Source organism: Capsicum annuum, chromosome 11 (genome assembly GCF_002878395.1).
Source record: "Capsicum annuum cultivar UCD-10X-F1 chromosome 11, UCD10Xv1.1, whole genome shotgun sequence".
NCBI lineage: Eukaryota > Viridiplantae > Streptophyta > Magnoliopsida > Solanales > Solanaceae > Capsicum > Capsicum annuum.
Window position 1 is genome coordinate 234,532,568 of NC_061121.1, and position 15,428 is coordinate 234,547,995.

General features: G+C 32.7%; 2 protein-coding genes and 1 non-coding gene across 3 annotated transcripts; 1 reads left to right on the forward strand and 2 right to left on the reverse strand.

The window, feature by feature from the left end:
- Window positions 1-593: 593 nt before the first annotated feature.
- On the reverse strand, window positions 594-675 carry TRNAS-CGA. Its single transcript has one exon. It is a non-coding gene; the product is annotated as a tRNA-Ser (tRNA).
- A 383-nt stretch (window positions 676-1,058) lies between these two features.
- LOC107848061 (probable beta-1,4-xylosyltransferase IRX9H) lies at window positions 1,059-6,090 on the reverse strand. The gene is made up of 4 exons (XM_016692721.2): window positions 4,198-6,090; window positions 2,092-2,341; window positions 1,828-1,982; window positions 1,059-1,540 (listed from the first exon to the last, which is right to left on the reverse strand). The coding sequence occupies exons 1-3, from the start codon at window positions 5,112-5,114 to the stop codon at window positions 1,833-1,835; spliced, it is 1,317 nt and encodes a 438-aa protein (XP_016548207.1). The 5' UTR covers window positions 5,115-6,090; the 3' UTR covers window positions 1,059-1,540; window positions 1,828-1,832.
- Window positions 6,091-7,994: 1,904 nt separating this feature from the next.
- LOC107846907 lies at window positions 7,995-9,804 on the forward strand. Its single transcript, XM_016691180.2, has 2 exons — window positions 7,995-8,485; window positions 9,133-9,804. Exons 1-2 carry the CDS (start codon window positions 8,102-8,104, stop codon window positions 9,730-9,732), a joined length of 984 nt encoding a protein of 327 aa, XP_016546666.2. The 5' UTR covers window positions 7,995-8,101; the 3' UTR covers window positions 9,733-9,804.
- Window positions 9,805-15,428: the final 5,624 nt, after the last annotated feature.

Below are 15,428 nucleotides of genomic sequence, written 5' to 3' on the forward strand. Positions count from 1 at the left end.
TAAAATATAATTTTAATCATATATAAATGATATATTTTTCCGTCGAAGGGGGTTCTGAACCCCCTACCATAGGGCTGGCTCCGCCCCTGTATAATATATAATCGCCTTCCTATCAGGATGGAGGAGTAGCAGCTAGGTAGGAGTACGTTCATAATAGTAGGGAAGAGTGTTTTATTTGTATCTGTGCCTGCATGTAGTTTGTTGTAGCTTCTTGTTCGTGGTGTTTTTGGTGATGTCTATGATCTCGTATAGCTAGCTAGCTAGTTTATAATATTACTTTGTGAGTGTTTTGTTTCTTTTACTATCTAGCGGCGTGATATCTCTTTTTGTTGTTTGCTTTTATGTTTTTTGTTTATAATATTTGTTATATGTACTGAGTTAGGGTCTATCAAAAACAATCTCTAGGTATACTTCATCTGAGGTAGTGGTATGAACTGCATATACTTTACTCTTCAGACCCTGTTCATGAAAAATAGTAAAAAGGAGTAATAAAAATAAGTTGTATGAACTGTGTACAGTTTACTCTCCAGGTCCCGTTCATGAGAAACGGTAAAAAGGATAAATAAAAAGGAGTAATAATAAGAAAGGGAAGGCGTCGACAGCAGGATTCGAACCTGCGCCGGCAAAGCCCAACAGATTTCGAGCCTGTCTCCTTAACCAATCGGACATGTCGACTGGTTGTCACTACCTTTGCAAAATAATTTATTTAACTAACAAAAAGGCTTTACTTGTGTTTGTGACAAAAGAAAAAGCGCTTATACTATATATTTCTAGGCGGCTCAATGGAGTTGGTGGCCTAAAGTCGAATCACAAAAAGAGGCCTTAGACTTACTTTGTGTTATATTAAAGAGGAAATCTTGAAGATAATATAAAGTTGTATTTATGTGGTCTATAAGTCATGAGTTTGAATCTTGAAAGTAGCCTTTTAGTGCTTGTATTAGCATAAGCCTTAAACACCACATAGTGACAATTTCACTTCATTTTTTGGGGAAAAAAAGAAATAATAAAACCAGAACTTCCACAAGCAAATAGTAACATATAGCACAAAAAAGAACAGATTTTGAAAGCTGACAAGAATGAAATTTTACTTGCATCATCATCAATTGAACTGGTTCATAATATTCTATCTTAACAATCAAGAAAATCTCTTGTAAAACATTAGTACAAGAGTTATATACTTTCAAGAAAGCATTAAATATTACAACCAATTCTTGTAAAGGTAAGTAAAACATCTTGATATAAGCACAAGACTTGGCAACTAATCTGCAAGCTCAATGAGGTTGAATCCTCCTTTGAACCATTAAGTTGGTCGTATAGTCAAAAGCTTTAGTCGACAGAACTGGCCGGATACTTGCAAATCTACATTTGTGTAGATGACTACGAAGTGTAAAGTGGGATGAACACAGCAACTGTACAGTTTCCGTATAACAGGAAAAAGCGGGAGTGGCAGTTTCTTGAGGAGTTCTAAATGCTTCTACACGGCTGATGGTCGGATAAAATTTTGCAGCAGATGCTCATAGTCGTAACTAGTTCTTACTCCCTGCGATTAACAGAAAAGAGCATGTATATATTACAGAAAAGCTAAAAACCAAAAACCAAGACTTATTGAGAGTAGTGAAAGAGAACTAATCAATGTACACTAGAATTCAGATGCAATTGTCGTGCTGAGCCTCCATACGTGATCTTTGAAGTATTTAAAATGAGGTAATTTTCCTATTATCTTGTGCTGCTGATGTTATTAAGGATCTCGATAAGAAACTCCTTAGATAAAAAAAGAAAAGAACGCGAATAAGCTCCTACTGAAAACTATGGGCATAGTTTGGTCACCTTGTTTACGCTGCAGAAGCGCTCTCTATATCGACATCTTCACAAGCAGCAATATTGCCTGCATTGAATTGCCATACCATAATTCTTGAGCAGTGTACTGGAAAGCCTTCCATTTGGCTTTCATCTTCCACAACTTGTTCAATAAATGTGCTCACCTTCAATATAGGATCATTGAGAATCATTTGTACGGAATACAGGTGAGCCAACGGATAAACTAATTGTTTACACAGCTAGCAGACTTACAATAGAAGCGGTGAAACTCACCTGGAAGCCACCGTTAACTATATCAAGATGTCTAATGGGCTCTATTGTTGATCGGTTCCACCTCTTTGGATCCCAAAGTACTGTACTATTGAATGCAAATCCTGATATTTCAGCATAAAATCTCTGGGATCTTTTCGCCATTTCATCTGTATGCCAACCTACAACATGAGAGCCATTACAGATTGGACCCTGCAAGATAACTTTCCTATTATTTTCAGCTAGTCTTGCCACAACCCATGTCCCGAACCGGCTGCATACAACAATTTTCTATCAAGAAAGCTGATAGACAGAATGGTAAGTCAGAAAATTAAGTACATGTGACAAATTCATCATCATAGTCAATGAGAGCCAGTAAATCCTTGAAAGCAATAGCGACCTGAGATGGATTAAATACCAAGAAAGGAATAAAAGTTTTTTTTTTAAAGACGTAACTTAAAATGAAGATACAGAACTAAGAAATATAAGTGAGGGGGTAGCGCAATGCAGATCGTAAATAGCGGAGGTTTTGTTTCAAACTGCAAAACTATAAAATAAAAAGAAAATCGACCATAGGACCAAAATGTACAACTGTATGGGGGGGGCCAGACTCAATTAGTTGCATCTCAAATACTTTCTTATTAGCGCTTACATTGGCAAAGTTTCATTCTTTTGTTCTAGAAACCTTTCACGAATAAAATAGTGCAAAAGTGGGGCAATCAAATGTTCTTTTACTTAATATATTTCACATAGTTGTATATCTTCAATTCCTCAACTTATATGATTGTTGTTTGTGTCATAGTTATTTTTTCTACAGTTCTATAAATAAGATATTATTCTCCATTCATTGAAGTGTGAACTTCGGTTGTACTTTTCGGTTAAATTCCTAGCAGTTTCTTGGTGTTTTTCGCCTTTGACAATACTCTAAGACCATGGAGATAACAAAACATTTCCGATCACTACCACATAAGGGACGATTAAAAGTGATTGGAAGCAAGAAAGCGAAAGAAAGAATGAATATGTCGTGAAGATTGGATTCATCAAGGGAATGACGAATGTTCAACTAGATCTGTTTTGTGACATATTAGCCATGTTATTAGTCATACTATACAACTACGGCCAATCAGTCAATCCTAAACTACTGGAGGTCGACTATATGAATCATACATATACTCATCCTGCTCCACTGCAGATTCCCATCCACTACTACATTGAACCCTGCTTGTTTCTTCCTCTATGTACAACCATCAATCAATCAATCACGGCTCAACAATCAAATTAGTTGGGGTCAGATATAATATCGAGCTGCTGCTTGCTTTACTCATTTCACTAGTATAATCTTATGAGCTTAGCTTGAAGCAAAACATATAAAAAAGGAACACACGTTGATATCGATTAGAGAATACCAGTCAAACTTGGTTTTGCTCTAGTATATTTACTTCCAACTTATACAGAATGTTTATTTGTAGTCCTTGTTTAAGGATCTCCTTTTGGTACAGTTCTGCAGTGAAACGAGATGACAATAACATGACTAGCACTTTATTATCCATAATAATGAAGGTTCAACGTCAATAGAATAGATTGACAGGTTAGACTTGCAATCATAGAAGAAAGAGAAAGACAAAGAAGCAATTTCTTTGAACACTGCTTTACTTTGATGGGCTATATCTATTTATAAGCACCGAATTCATCATCGGTATAATTAAAAATAAGCAATATGAGCAATAACAAGTTATCAAGCCATCTATCCTTATAAAAGCAAAGAGAATGTTGTGCAGCTATAATGATTTGGACATCAAGAAACTATTACGGCTTTGTTTTTCTGAAGGCCGTCATTTGTATTCTCTTTTTTCCTTTTGGCAGGACCAATGTTTGAAAGGCTGCTAATAGTGTTTTCCATATGGAAAGATACTTTTTTTTCTTTTTCAGTTTTATATTTAACTTGTCGCTGTGGCAATAAACCTACTATGAAAGACAATGTTCCCTTCTGACATAAGCTGCGCAAGAATTACTTAAATGTATCACAATTTAAAAAACAAAAGATTGCTAGTTTGCATGCTAATCAATGATAAAAGAAACAGAGAAAGATTACAAGCATACAGTTATACGCAAGATGAATAAGTAGATTACCTGATCTTTCTCATTTGTTCAAAGACATCTAGGTAATATAGGTTGGAATCATCTGCAAAGTAAACAATCCCATCAAGACGATGCGTTTCAATGTGGGTTAGTGCCATATTCCTTAGATGCACACTTTTATCATTTTCTTCAGTTGAGTTCTTCTTGCATACGAGATGCCTGTACATAACCCCAGTTCTCCTCAATATATCAGCTGTCTCGATTAATTGGGAGTCCATCTCAACCACTAGCCACAACAAAGGAGGCGGAACTAATTTTAATATGTGGGCCAAGCGGTTAAGATAGTAAGCTTGAAATGAATGGGCTTCTGTTGGTGTCACAATGATCAAAAGTTTTTTGGACTCTATAAGTTCTTGATCAAGTAACGGGTTAACGGAGGCATTTCCAGCAATTTCATCTTTCACTTCACTGTATACTAACTTAGGCTCTGAAGTAGAATTATCCGGGAAAGCTGAACTATTTAAAGTTGATGTCATGTTTCTAGACACATCATCAAATAAGTGGTCATTTTCATAAGGGCGGAGGACTTCAACAGAGAAAGCTTGACGTTTAGACACTATATTTGGAGACAAATTCAGAGAAACAAATGGAGTGAGGCCAATAAAAGCTCCAACAACAAAGCACACAAAGAATTGGAGAAGTGCTCTCCTCCAAATTTGGCCCTTTAACTTTGAACTATCCGAAAGCCTAGATGATCTTTGCGACAAAAGACCAAGTACAGATGTCCAAACTTTGTAGAATGCATAATCCAGTGAACCAAAATAAGAACACATCAGCCTTGCAGGCGGTGGATAACTTTGGCTACTCAACGGGGACTTGGACAGAGGTGAGGAAACAAAACATGTTTCCCCGTTAGTTCTATCTCCCGGATGAGGTACTGGGGACAACGCTCTTCTAATTGAAGCCATTAAAGCAAATCAAGTGGACCTTTGGTTTCTTAACACACCCTCTTGCCAGAATTATCCAATTTTACCTTCAGCACTCCAACTGGCAAGCACAGCTAATCCTAGAGGTCCTTTCCAATTTAACTCAAGGGAAATGAGGCAAATATACCCTCCTTAACTTCAACGATTAAGAACGGATATACCCCCTCGTTAAAAAAGTGGTGCATATATACCCCGTCATCTAACAAATGATGCATACTTAGTCCATATCAACACAACTTCTACAAGTATACATAGCTAAAACTCATACCAAATACTCTGAAAATTATGCTATTCCATGTGCTAAAACATCTGGTTCTCATAAAAACATGCTCAGTAATGATACTCTATACAAGTTCAAGCTACCTCAAAACCACAGAAAAATCGGTATAATACTAATCTAAACTCAATGAAAAATCAAAACTTTATGAGATAAACAAGAAGACACCACCAACTAAAGCTTAAACACAAGTCAAGAAAACAAATACCCATTAGCCAAAAGTAGAAGCAGCACCAGATTTCAACTTCAAATGAGCAAATCTTGAGCTGAAATAAAAAGGGTCATCTCATTTATGTTCAATATGAAATGGGGTTTTGAAATCTTGAAGCAGATGAATAGGAGGACAAAGAACAAGAAGATGCAATTGTCACTTCACATGCCTCTGTAAGAAAAAATTAACAGCTTTTAACAATTCTGTAATCAAAAAAAACAACAGCTTTTAACAATTTAGTAAGCTGAATGATGGGTCAAGAGAAGTGTTCGAGTAACTAGTAAAATTATTTTATGCGAACAAGGCAAAACTTAATCACATGAAAAAGATGCTAAGGTTTAGTATTATTTAAGAATTTCATTGGACTAAAAATAAAAAAAAAATTATTCTGTCAATAAAGAACAACAAGGATAGCGTAAGCATTTTTGCCCCACAAAGTCAAAAGTACAATGGTATTATTTGGTTTAATTGGACTTCTTGGATCTGTTTGGCAGAGAAATAAGAGATTATTAACTCCAAAATTAATTTAGAATAAACTTATTTATACTTTTCCCGTCTCAAATTTTTTAATTTAATTTTTCCTTTTTTATTAATAAAAAATAAATAATTTTTTTTTTCTTCATATTTTACTCTTTGCATTAATTACTAGTCACGTTATTAATTATTTTTTAATCAATATTTGTAGTGAAGACTAAAAAGTACCATTTTTATACACTCGAAGGACTCTTAATGGTCTACTTAATATTTAAAAGACTATTTTGAGTGAAGGGTTAAACTTAAGGGACTAATTTGATTTTTTTCTTACAGCGTAATCGCATTTGTTGAATGCAGTTTTATTTCGTCTTTCATTTCCTTTTTATTTTCTTATTAACCCCCTATATTTTAACTTAGGAAACAAAAGAGCTCTAATATTGAGTGACCTGGTTTATGGCTATTTTTATTAAAATAGTGCAAATATAGTATTTTCTCCGTCTTAAAATAGTTAGCATGTATAAATTTTATAGAATTTAAAAAATAAAATAAAAGAAAATTAATTAATTTGATCCAATTATTAATCTTAATTACATGAATCTTATTCAGTTAATATGAAAATTATTTCTAATTTTTTAAATATATTAACTATTTTGAAATAAAATCTTTTAATAAATATGTCAACTATTTTAAGACGAAGAGAGTACAATAATCAAAATTCAATATAACATTGAGTGACCTAATGACTTTAGTAGTAGTCTAGTCCCCTCTGCAATAGTTCACGTTCTAAATTATACCTTTGTATATTTTCTTCATTCATCACTCAACATTAATAGAGGTCTAGTCTCCATCAAAATATAAAATTTTAAATTAAAAATAAAAAGAATTATTAATTGCTTCACTAAGTAATTAAGATAATTCGTTAGTATAAGTTTTTATTTGTTTTGTTTTTTATTATTATAGTATTTATTATTGTTATTGTTATTTTTCTTATATTGTTATCAATATAATAATTTTTTCGCTGTTATACTTGTCTTTCATACTTATTTTGAAGATATTTAACGATTTCTCAAAAAACACAATCCATCTAGCTTTACAAACTAATAAACCTCTTCGGACAGTTCTTTATCGTGAATATATTATTGTTGTACTTTCTCCGTTTGGCTTTATTTATCCACTATATTGAAAATGAATATCCAACCATACTTGTTCAACTGAAAAATCAACAGACAATTATTATTTTGTAATTATTTTATCCTTGCTATTAAATACTGCTATAATTCATTATGTTGACACTCTACCTCTAAGTAGAGGTTAGATCTGGGAACACTTATCTTTCCAAATCTCATTTTATGCGATTACACTAAATACGTTCAACACATTTCTCAAACACATTAAACTCATCATAGTTAAGAAATATTTTTTCCGCCTTAATTTATATGACACAATTAACTTTTTGAGATTCAAACGGTATAAATTTGAGCATAAAATTTTCAATCCTTTTTTAAAATAAAATATAATATATATTTAAAAATATATCAAAAGTACTATAAGTCACAATAATTGACGATTTAAAGAATTTAAAACATATATAAAAAAATATGATCAAAGATAAATATTTTTAAATCTCGAAATTTGAAATATGTCACATAAATTGAGACGAAAGAAATATTTCTTAAGATGTAAAACAATAGTTTTATGCGCTAAAATTCTCACCATACATAAAATTCAAGAAAAGAATCAAACTACATGAATTTATTATACAGAATGTTATCTTATATTTTTTTTTTATCGGTGGACAAATAAAAATGAAGTGAAAAAATAGTAATATGTTTCTCATGATCAAATTAGCTTAGCTTAGCTTTTATATTGAATGAACCATCCCCATTGACACAATTATTGAACCAACATTTTATTTTTATTTTTAGACTATAGTATATACTCACTCACACACACACACACACTAAATATCCTTTTACTTCACTGAGTCTCTCATCATCATTCATCACCATGAAAACCCATCACCAGCACCACCCAAAGCTCAAAACATCATCATTTTCTTGTGGCTTCTTTCGTGGTTGTACTCAGTCAGTTCTCAGCCCTACTACCACCACCACACCCACCCTCCCCATTCAACCCGCCCCACCTCCGCCTCCGGCAACCTCATCGGAATCTCCTTCTTCGTCTTCAAACACGAATTCACAGAGTTTTACTCAATGGAGATTTCCACTACCAACTTCACCAAACATCTCACGCACTAACAACAACAATGTTGTTTACTCAAGAGAGACCATGCAAATTACTAACATTGCCCCTCCTGTTTTGTACACTAATTTGGAAGAACTATTCCACGTGGCCGAATTACAGCTCACTACTTGTTCTGATTTGGACAAGGTTCGTTTCATTTGTTTCTTCAATATCTAATTTTTTAATTATTCCTTCAAACTAATTTTCACCTAACACTCTTGTTTGTTTAGCCGAATTCAAGTTTTAAATTTTATACGTTCGTTGAAACAAGCTTTTGAAAGATTAAAAGTGATTTTCTTAAAGATATATGCATATAGTTGGTCAAGTTTTTAGGGGGAAAGCCAAGGGTATGTTGTTAATCCCAAAGTTGAAAAAAAATTATTATCTTTATCTTTCCTTTTGGAATCATGCCTTTTTAAATATTGATTAAGCATTATCTATAAATTGTTGCTCAAATGTAATAAAACAAATGCATTATTATTCATACACAAATATCTATCACCGATAAAATTATTGTCATTCGTCCGGTCATCAAGAGGTTATGGTTCAAGTCGCGTTGAATCGTGGAAACAAGACTTTGGGTAGAAATGCAAGCTATAAAGTTGTGTACAGTATATTCTTCAGATCCTGCATTTTTTTTTTTTTGAATTTCATGCATAGCGAAAGCTTTAAAATATTTAAACTACTAGACTGTTTTTTTAGTTTTTAATGTATGTATGCTCGCGATGTATGTTGAAGACATGCTGTCTTTATATATTCCTTTTGTTGATTTTGTATTTAATTTTGTGACTAAGGTTAAGGCAATGTACTTGTTGGAGCATTCACTCGTTCCGAATCCGATGGGAAATACAGTGGCTTGCCCCGATACAGTAATGAGAGGGGTAGTGGGGTGTCTAAAAGACACTAGAGTAGCAAAATCAGCAAGTAAAGTATTATTAGCACTTTGTTTGTCGGAGAATAACCGACACGTGGCAGTCGAGGTGGGAGCTGTCGGGGTAGTGGTGGACATCTTGTCGGATATGGAATTGGCGGCGGCGGAGAGGTCGTTAGCGGCGTTGGAATTGCTGTGCATGGTGGAGGAAGGGGCGGCGGAGGTGAGGACACACGCGCTTGCGGTGCCCATGATGGTGGAGGTTATGGGGAGAATGGATGGGAGCAGAGGGAAGGAATACGCAATAAGCGTTTTGGCGGTGATATACGGCGGAGGCGCCTGTGATGGTGTAGCAGTATCCGCTCCGCCGGAGGAGGTGGCGCGTGCGGTGATGTTGGCTTTGCAAGGTGATTGTAGTGCTAGGGGGAGGAGAAAGGGAGCTCAGCTTCTTAAGATCCTTCAAAATTACGGACGGGTCGACCCGACCCGGGATGAAGAAGAAATGGAGCCCCGAGTCGTTTAATTTGATTATAATAAACCTTGTTTTATTTTATAATGTTTAATGGATTAAGTAATGCTTTATTATTTTAGCAAATTTTATTTCAGCTTTTATTTGGTGTAAAATTAGTTTTAGAGTTTATGAAAATACCGCAAGAAAATTGAAATAATATTTACTTCTCGGAAATGTACTACTTATTATGTAATATGTTTTGACCTCAAAAATATAGTAGTATTTAATTAAAAAAAAAAACTATCTTATAGTACTATTAAAAACATATTATGGAAACAAAAATTAGGTTTAAATGAACAATTTTGCTCTCATCACTATGTTTGGCATTATTCTCTTCTATTCAAATCGTAATTGAACATAAAATATCTCTTTTTTTCGTGCTTTAACTTTCTTTAATATAATTTTTAAAATTATTAAAGGAATATGATATAGTAATATTAAATCTCAACTGAAGCTTGCACTAGATTTTGCTGGAAAAAGTGTTGGATTTTTGTGACAGTTTCACGTGGGGGGTAGGGAAATAGCAGGTACTGTGTATTAGTCAGTGAATTTCATCAGTACTACTGAACATATTATTTTGTGTGCTTGTATTTATTCATCACGAGTATATATACTTGTAGAACCTATATAAAATCACCTACTGAACATGTAACTTTCCTATTTTTGGCCAAAAATTATTACATGCAAAACAGTCAAATTCAAGCTACATGTGGGTAATTTTATTTTAGGATTTGCACCATGAAGTTGTGTTCAACATCACGAGATCTCAAATTTAAATTCTAACAGAAATAAATACTAGCTGATTTTCTTCTATCTGTTTTAATCTTGATGGTCAGAGTTACCTGATACCTGTTGCTGGTGAGAGGCGACAGATATATCCTGAAATTAATCGAGATCGGAATTTGAAGTAAGTAAATACTCAATAAGTGTGATTTGGTTTGTAATATAAAAGTATTACCGGTCCGATCTTAATCTTTGAAATTTCATCCCTGACGAGCTAGAAGTTAAATACGTGCTGAGTTATTATTTCAGTTAAACCCCAAAATCACTCTAAATAATCTGCCTATATATGGTTCTAAGTTTAAAAATACTCACTTGACCCTTTATTTCAATTTGTTTATTTTAACTTGGTACAGAGTTTAAGAATGTAAAGAAGATTTTTGAATATTACTTATGATATATTTAATTTTGTGATCTTAAATATATCATATGAAAAAATTAAAATTAAAAAAATGATGAAAAAGGATATGATACATTCTTATTTGGCATAATACATAAATATGACCCAAAACTTGATACCAAATTATAACTTTGATCATAAACTTTGACAGTGCACAAATATGACCTTTAACTATTCAAAACTGAACAAATATGACCTCCGAGGCAAAACGCGTATTCAACACGCAAAACTGTGCGCGTCCAGCTTAAAATCTAAGGGTATAATACATAAATATGACCCTAAACTTAACACCAAATTTATAACTTTGACCATAAACTTTGACAGTGCACAAATATGACCTTTAACTATTTAAAACTGCACAAATATGACCTTTAATTGACTTTTCACTATTATTTTTTTATTATTTTCAGCTCAAAGATGAAAATGACATCTAATTTCTTTTGTCATTGCGGAAAAAGAGCAATATTGAAGATTTATTAATTAGGTGGGTCAGCCTTATATAAAAAAATCGTGTGGGTATGTATATATATTATAAAGCAAAGAGCGAATTTATGTTATATAATATATCTAAATATAATTTATTTAAATATTAAATTAAACATGAAACTATACTAATAATAATAAAAAATTATAGTTTTAATAAAACGTTATTAAATTAACGTTATTAAGTATAGTAGCAGTAGTATATTAAATTAACATTATCAAATTAACGTTATTAAAATGTTTAACGTTATCAAAACGTTATTAAATTAATGCAGGGGTGGACCTACGTGGTTTTCATGGGGTTCACCCGAACTCACTCGGTAAAAAGATTATATTGTATATATAAGGTAGAAAATCTATATTTATGTATGTATATTAATGTTGAACCACATGAACAAGGCACTTAGACAGCCCAGTGGTGTTATTTGCTCTTTTTGGACTCTTCCTTCAGCCTAGTGTGCGCGTTTGATCCCTGCCAGTGACTTTTTTTTTAATAAAAAAAAGGCTAGGTGCTGCTGCTATAAATTTTTTTTTTTTCTAAAATAAAAATAAAATAAAATAATAATAATAATAATAATAATAATAATAAATATCAACCCGTTTGTAAGTAATTACACTCTCCCACTTTTTTAATTACTTTACTCTCTCTCCCTATTAATATACATAACATAGCCGACATATACATAGCATTCTGTGCATATGTTCAGATTTTTGTAATATGTTTAGGGAGTTGAGATTTTTCGTAATATTGGAAACATAAGTTGCGTATTTTTATAATTTTTAGTACTACTACTACTACTAATAAAAACGACGCCGTTTTAACACAAAAAAACAAAACTTTGATAGTGCACAAATATGACCTTTAACTATTCAAAACTGCACAAATATGACCTCCCTCCAAGTCAGCCCATTTAACGACGTGGCACCGTGTGATTGGATGAGCTTTTCATGTAGGCGCGAGTGAAACTCGCGTATGGAGGTTGCAAACTCAGAGGTCATATTTGTTCAGGTTTTGAATATATAAAAGTCCTATTTATGCACTATCAAAGTTTAAGGTCAAAGTAAATAATTTGGTGTCAAGTTTAGGGTCATATTTATGTATTATGCCTTCTTATTTAAATGGATTGGCAACAGTTTTAATTATCTTAATTAATTACATTTCATGCATGTTGCGAAAATTCCGTGCATGCATGGTAATATTTGAATGAGCCATATACGTAAATATGTATAGTGCATACGTTACAAGTTTATCACATAATTATTATGTACGTACGTAAAATCTCAGTGATTAATTGTGGATATTAAATTTCAAAACGTTTTAAACTTTATAGATTATAGTAATCGATACTATCAACGAATAACAAATTTGAATCATCATTTACCCAACGAAAATATACTATACTTTCAAGTTTCAACACAAAAAGAATACAATTCGTACTCAGGGGCGGACCCATGTTTACCCTGTTGGGTGCTCGAGCATTCATTGACCCCAATAGAAATTTCGTTATGTATATAGAAAACACTGAAAATGAGTTATAATCCATTCGCGAGCATCCTTATACACCAAAAATACAAAAGATCCGATCCGGTTGGTGCTTTGATAATTTCCACGGGCACAAATATCGCTATCGTTATGAAAGCGCCATCTAGCGAGGGTTCGAATCCTGGTAACAACAACATTTATTTTTCCTATTGAAAAGAGGCAAAATAAAATTCCAACCTATGCTTTTTGACACTTTTTTGATATGTTAAAATTTAAAAGGAAGTGATCAACATCTGCGACCTTCAAATTCTGAATTTGCTACTATTTATACTCCTTTCGTTTTAATTTGCTTATTTTACTTTCTTTTAGTCCGTTTACAAAAGAATGTCTTTTCCTATTTTCACAACTTCTTAATTTCAACTTCAAAATGACATGTTTAAGACTGTAAGGCTAAAAACATTTTGGTACACTTTATGTATCTTTGATCATTTATTTAAAACCGTAAAATTCAAAAGTCCTCTTCACTTTATTAAATTTTGTGTTAAGTAAAAATCATAAATAATTTAAAATGAACTAAAAAAGTGATTAACAAACTAACTTGTGCTAATTAGAAATAATTAACATAGCTGATCTTGATTAAATAAATCATGAGTGCTACTGGTGGGTTGGTGGGAGAGGGAGTGTATACGTACGTAGTCTTAGTTTAATAATATATTCCATGTACTACTCTTCCATCACTCCATTTTTTCTTTTCACTTCAACTTACTAATTTTATATATACGTAGGCTAATAAAAAGACACTTCGATGCATTAAAGTTCCCGCTACGTGCAGTGGTGGAGCCACCTTATATTGAGATGGTTCGGCAACGAAAAATTATACTATTTTTGTACTATTTTTACATGGTCAAAAATATTTTTATGTATATATATTAGATTTTGAACCCCTCCGACTAGTCCGTATGTTTACTTCCGAATCCCCTCAACTAAAATTATGGCTTAGCCACTGGCTACGTGTAGGGTTCGGGAAAGGATCCGCCACCACAATGGTGTATTGTACGCAACCTTTCCTTATATTTCTGTCAGAGGCTTGTTTCCAAGGCTTGAACCCGTGACCTCCTGATCACATGACAACAACTTTTCAATATACGTAGGCTAATGGTGTAAATTTTATTTTATTTTTTTTAGTATTAGTGGTAGTAAAATAATTATAATAACAACAAAAAAATTAGGTCTGAATGAATGACCTTGTCATTCTCCATTTATCTGATTGTAAAATACATAAAGAGGAGGGGGACCCTGACCTATCCTCCATCAACGAAACTATTTATAGCCTATCCAAAAGAAGCTATCAAAATATACAATAATGAGAAAGAATTTAAGTTTGGTGTATCTTCGATGTATTTTTTATTTACACCATCAGATAACTTTTATCTGTTGCAGTAGGTCATTCATTTCTCAGGTAAAAATAAATAACTAGCTACAACAAGTAAAAATTACCTGATGGTATAAAAAAAAAAATACACCAATGATGTACCAAACATAAACTCAATGAGAAAAAGTCTTCCATAGTAAGCATAGAAAGAAAAGAAATTAGCTAATGGTATATATCCTAATTCTAGAAAGTTACATTTTGTCAAGTTGAAATTTCCTCTTTTTTGGGAGAATGTTATAAGAGATAGAAGAAGGTACTATTTCCACTTGTAAATGTCAACCTTGCTATTTGCTTCCATATAACAATGCATTATGAGGGGTGGACTTATGACCTATTTTGTGGTGCTCCGGAATTTGTAAAATTAAATTTGACATAAATTGGATATAATTATATTAAAATATATAAAAATTAGTGTAAGACTTATAAAAACACCTCGTAAAACAAGAAAATAGCTGAATGTTTTAATTTCTAGGTGGAATTTTAACAGCTTTGAACATCAATATATGTGCTCGAACCTCCAGAGCACACACCATCTCTAAATCCTGAATCCGCCCCTCACACATATTTATTTGCAGTCACTTTTTTTTTTATGAACAGTTCCATATACTATTGTTCTTATTCTTATTACAAACCTCAAGGTCGATGCAATAATAAAACCATGAAATGTAAACTTAGGTCTGCAATCTGGATCGACAATATTTAACTATTCCAAATTAAAATCTATAACCTTTTCTTTATTTCAATATTTCATTTTCCTATAGTTTAATAAGTACTATATAGTTTGCTACTCGTAACTCATTAAAAAAAATAAATGCCCATCGATCTATATTGCTGAAATTAGGTTTGGGTTGTGATATATATAATAACACTGATTATTACATGTAATTTAACAAACAGTTTCATTTTGAGACAAATTTGCACATTAAAACCTAATTATATATATTAAGCAGCGTATCATGGGATTCTTTTAAGAAATAAAGTGTTTGATCGAAATACAAAGGCAACGTAATTAGTGGTTTAGTAGAGGCGGAATTCAAAATTTAGATTCTATTTAGGGGCAGAGTCAGGTGGATTTAGATTATATGCAGGGTAGAGTCAGATAGATTTCGATTCTACGCAGGGCAAAGTTA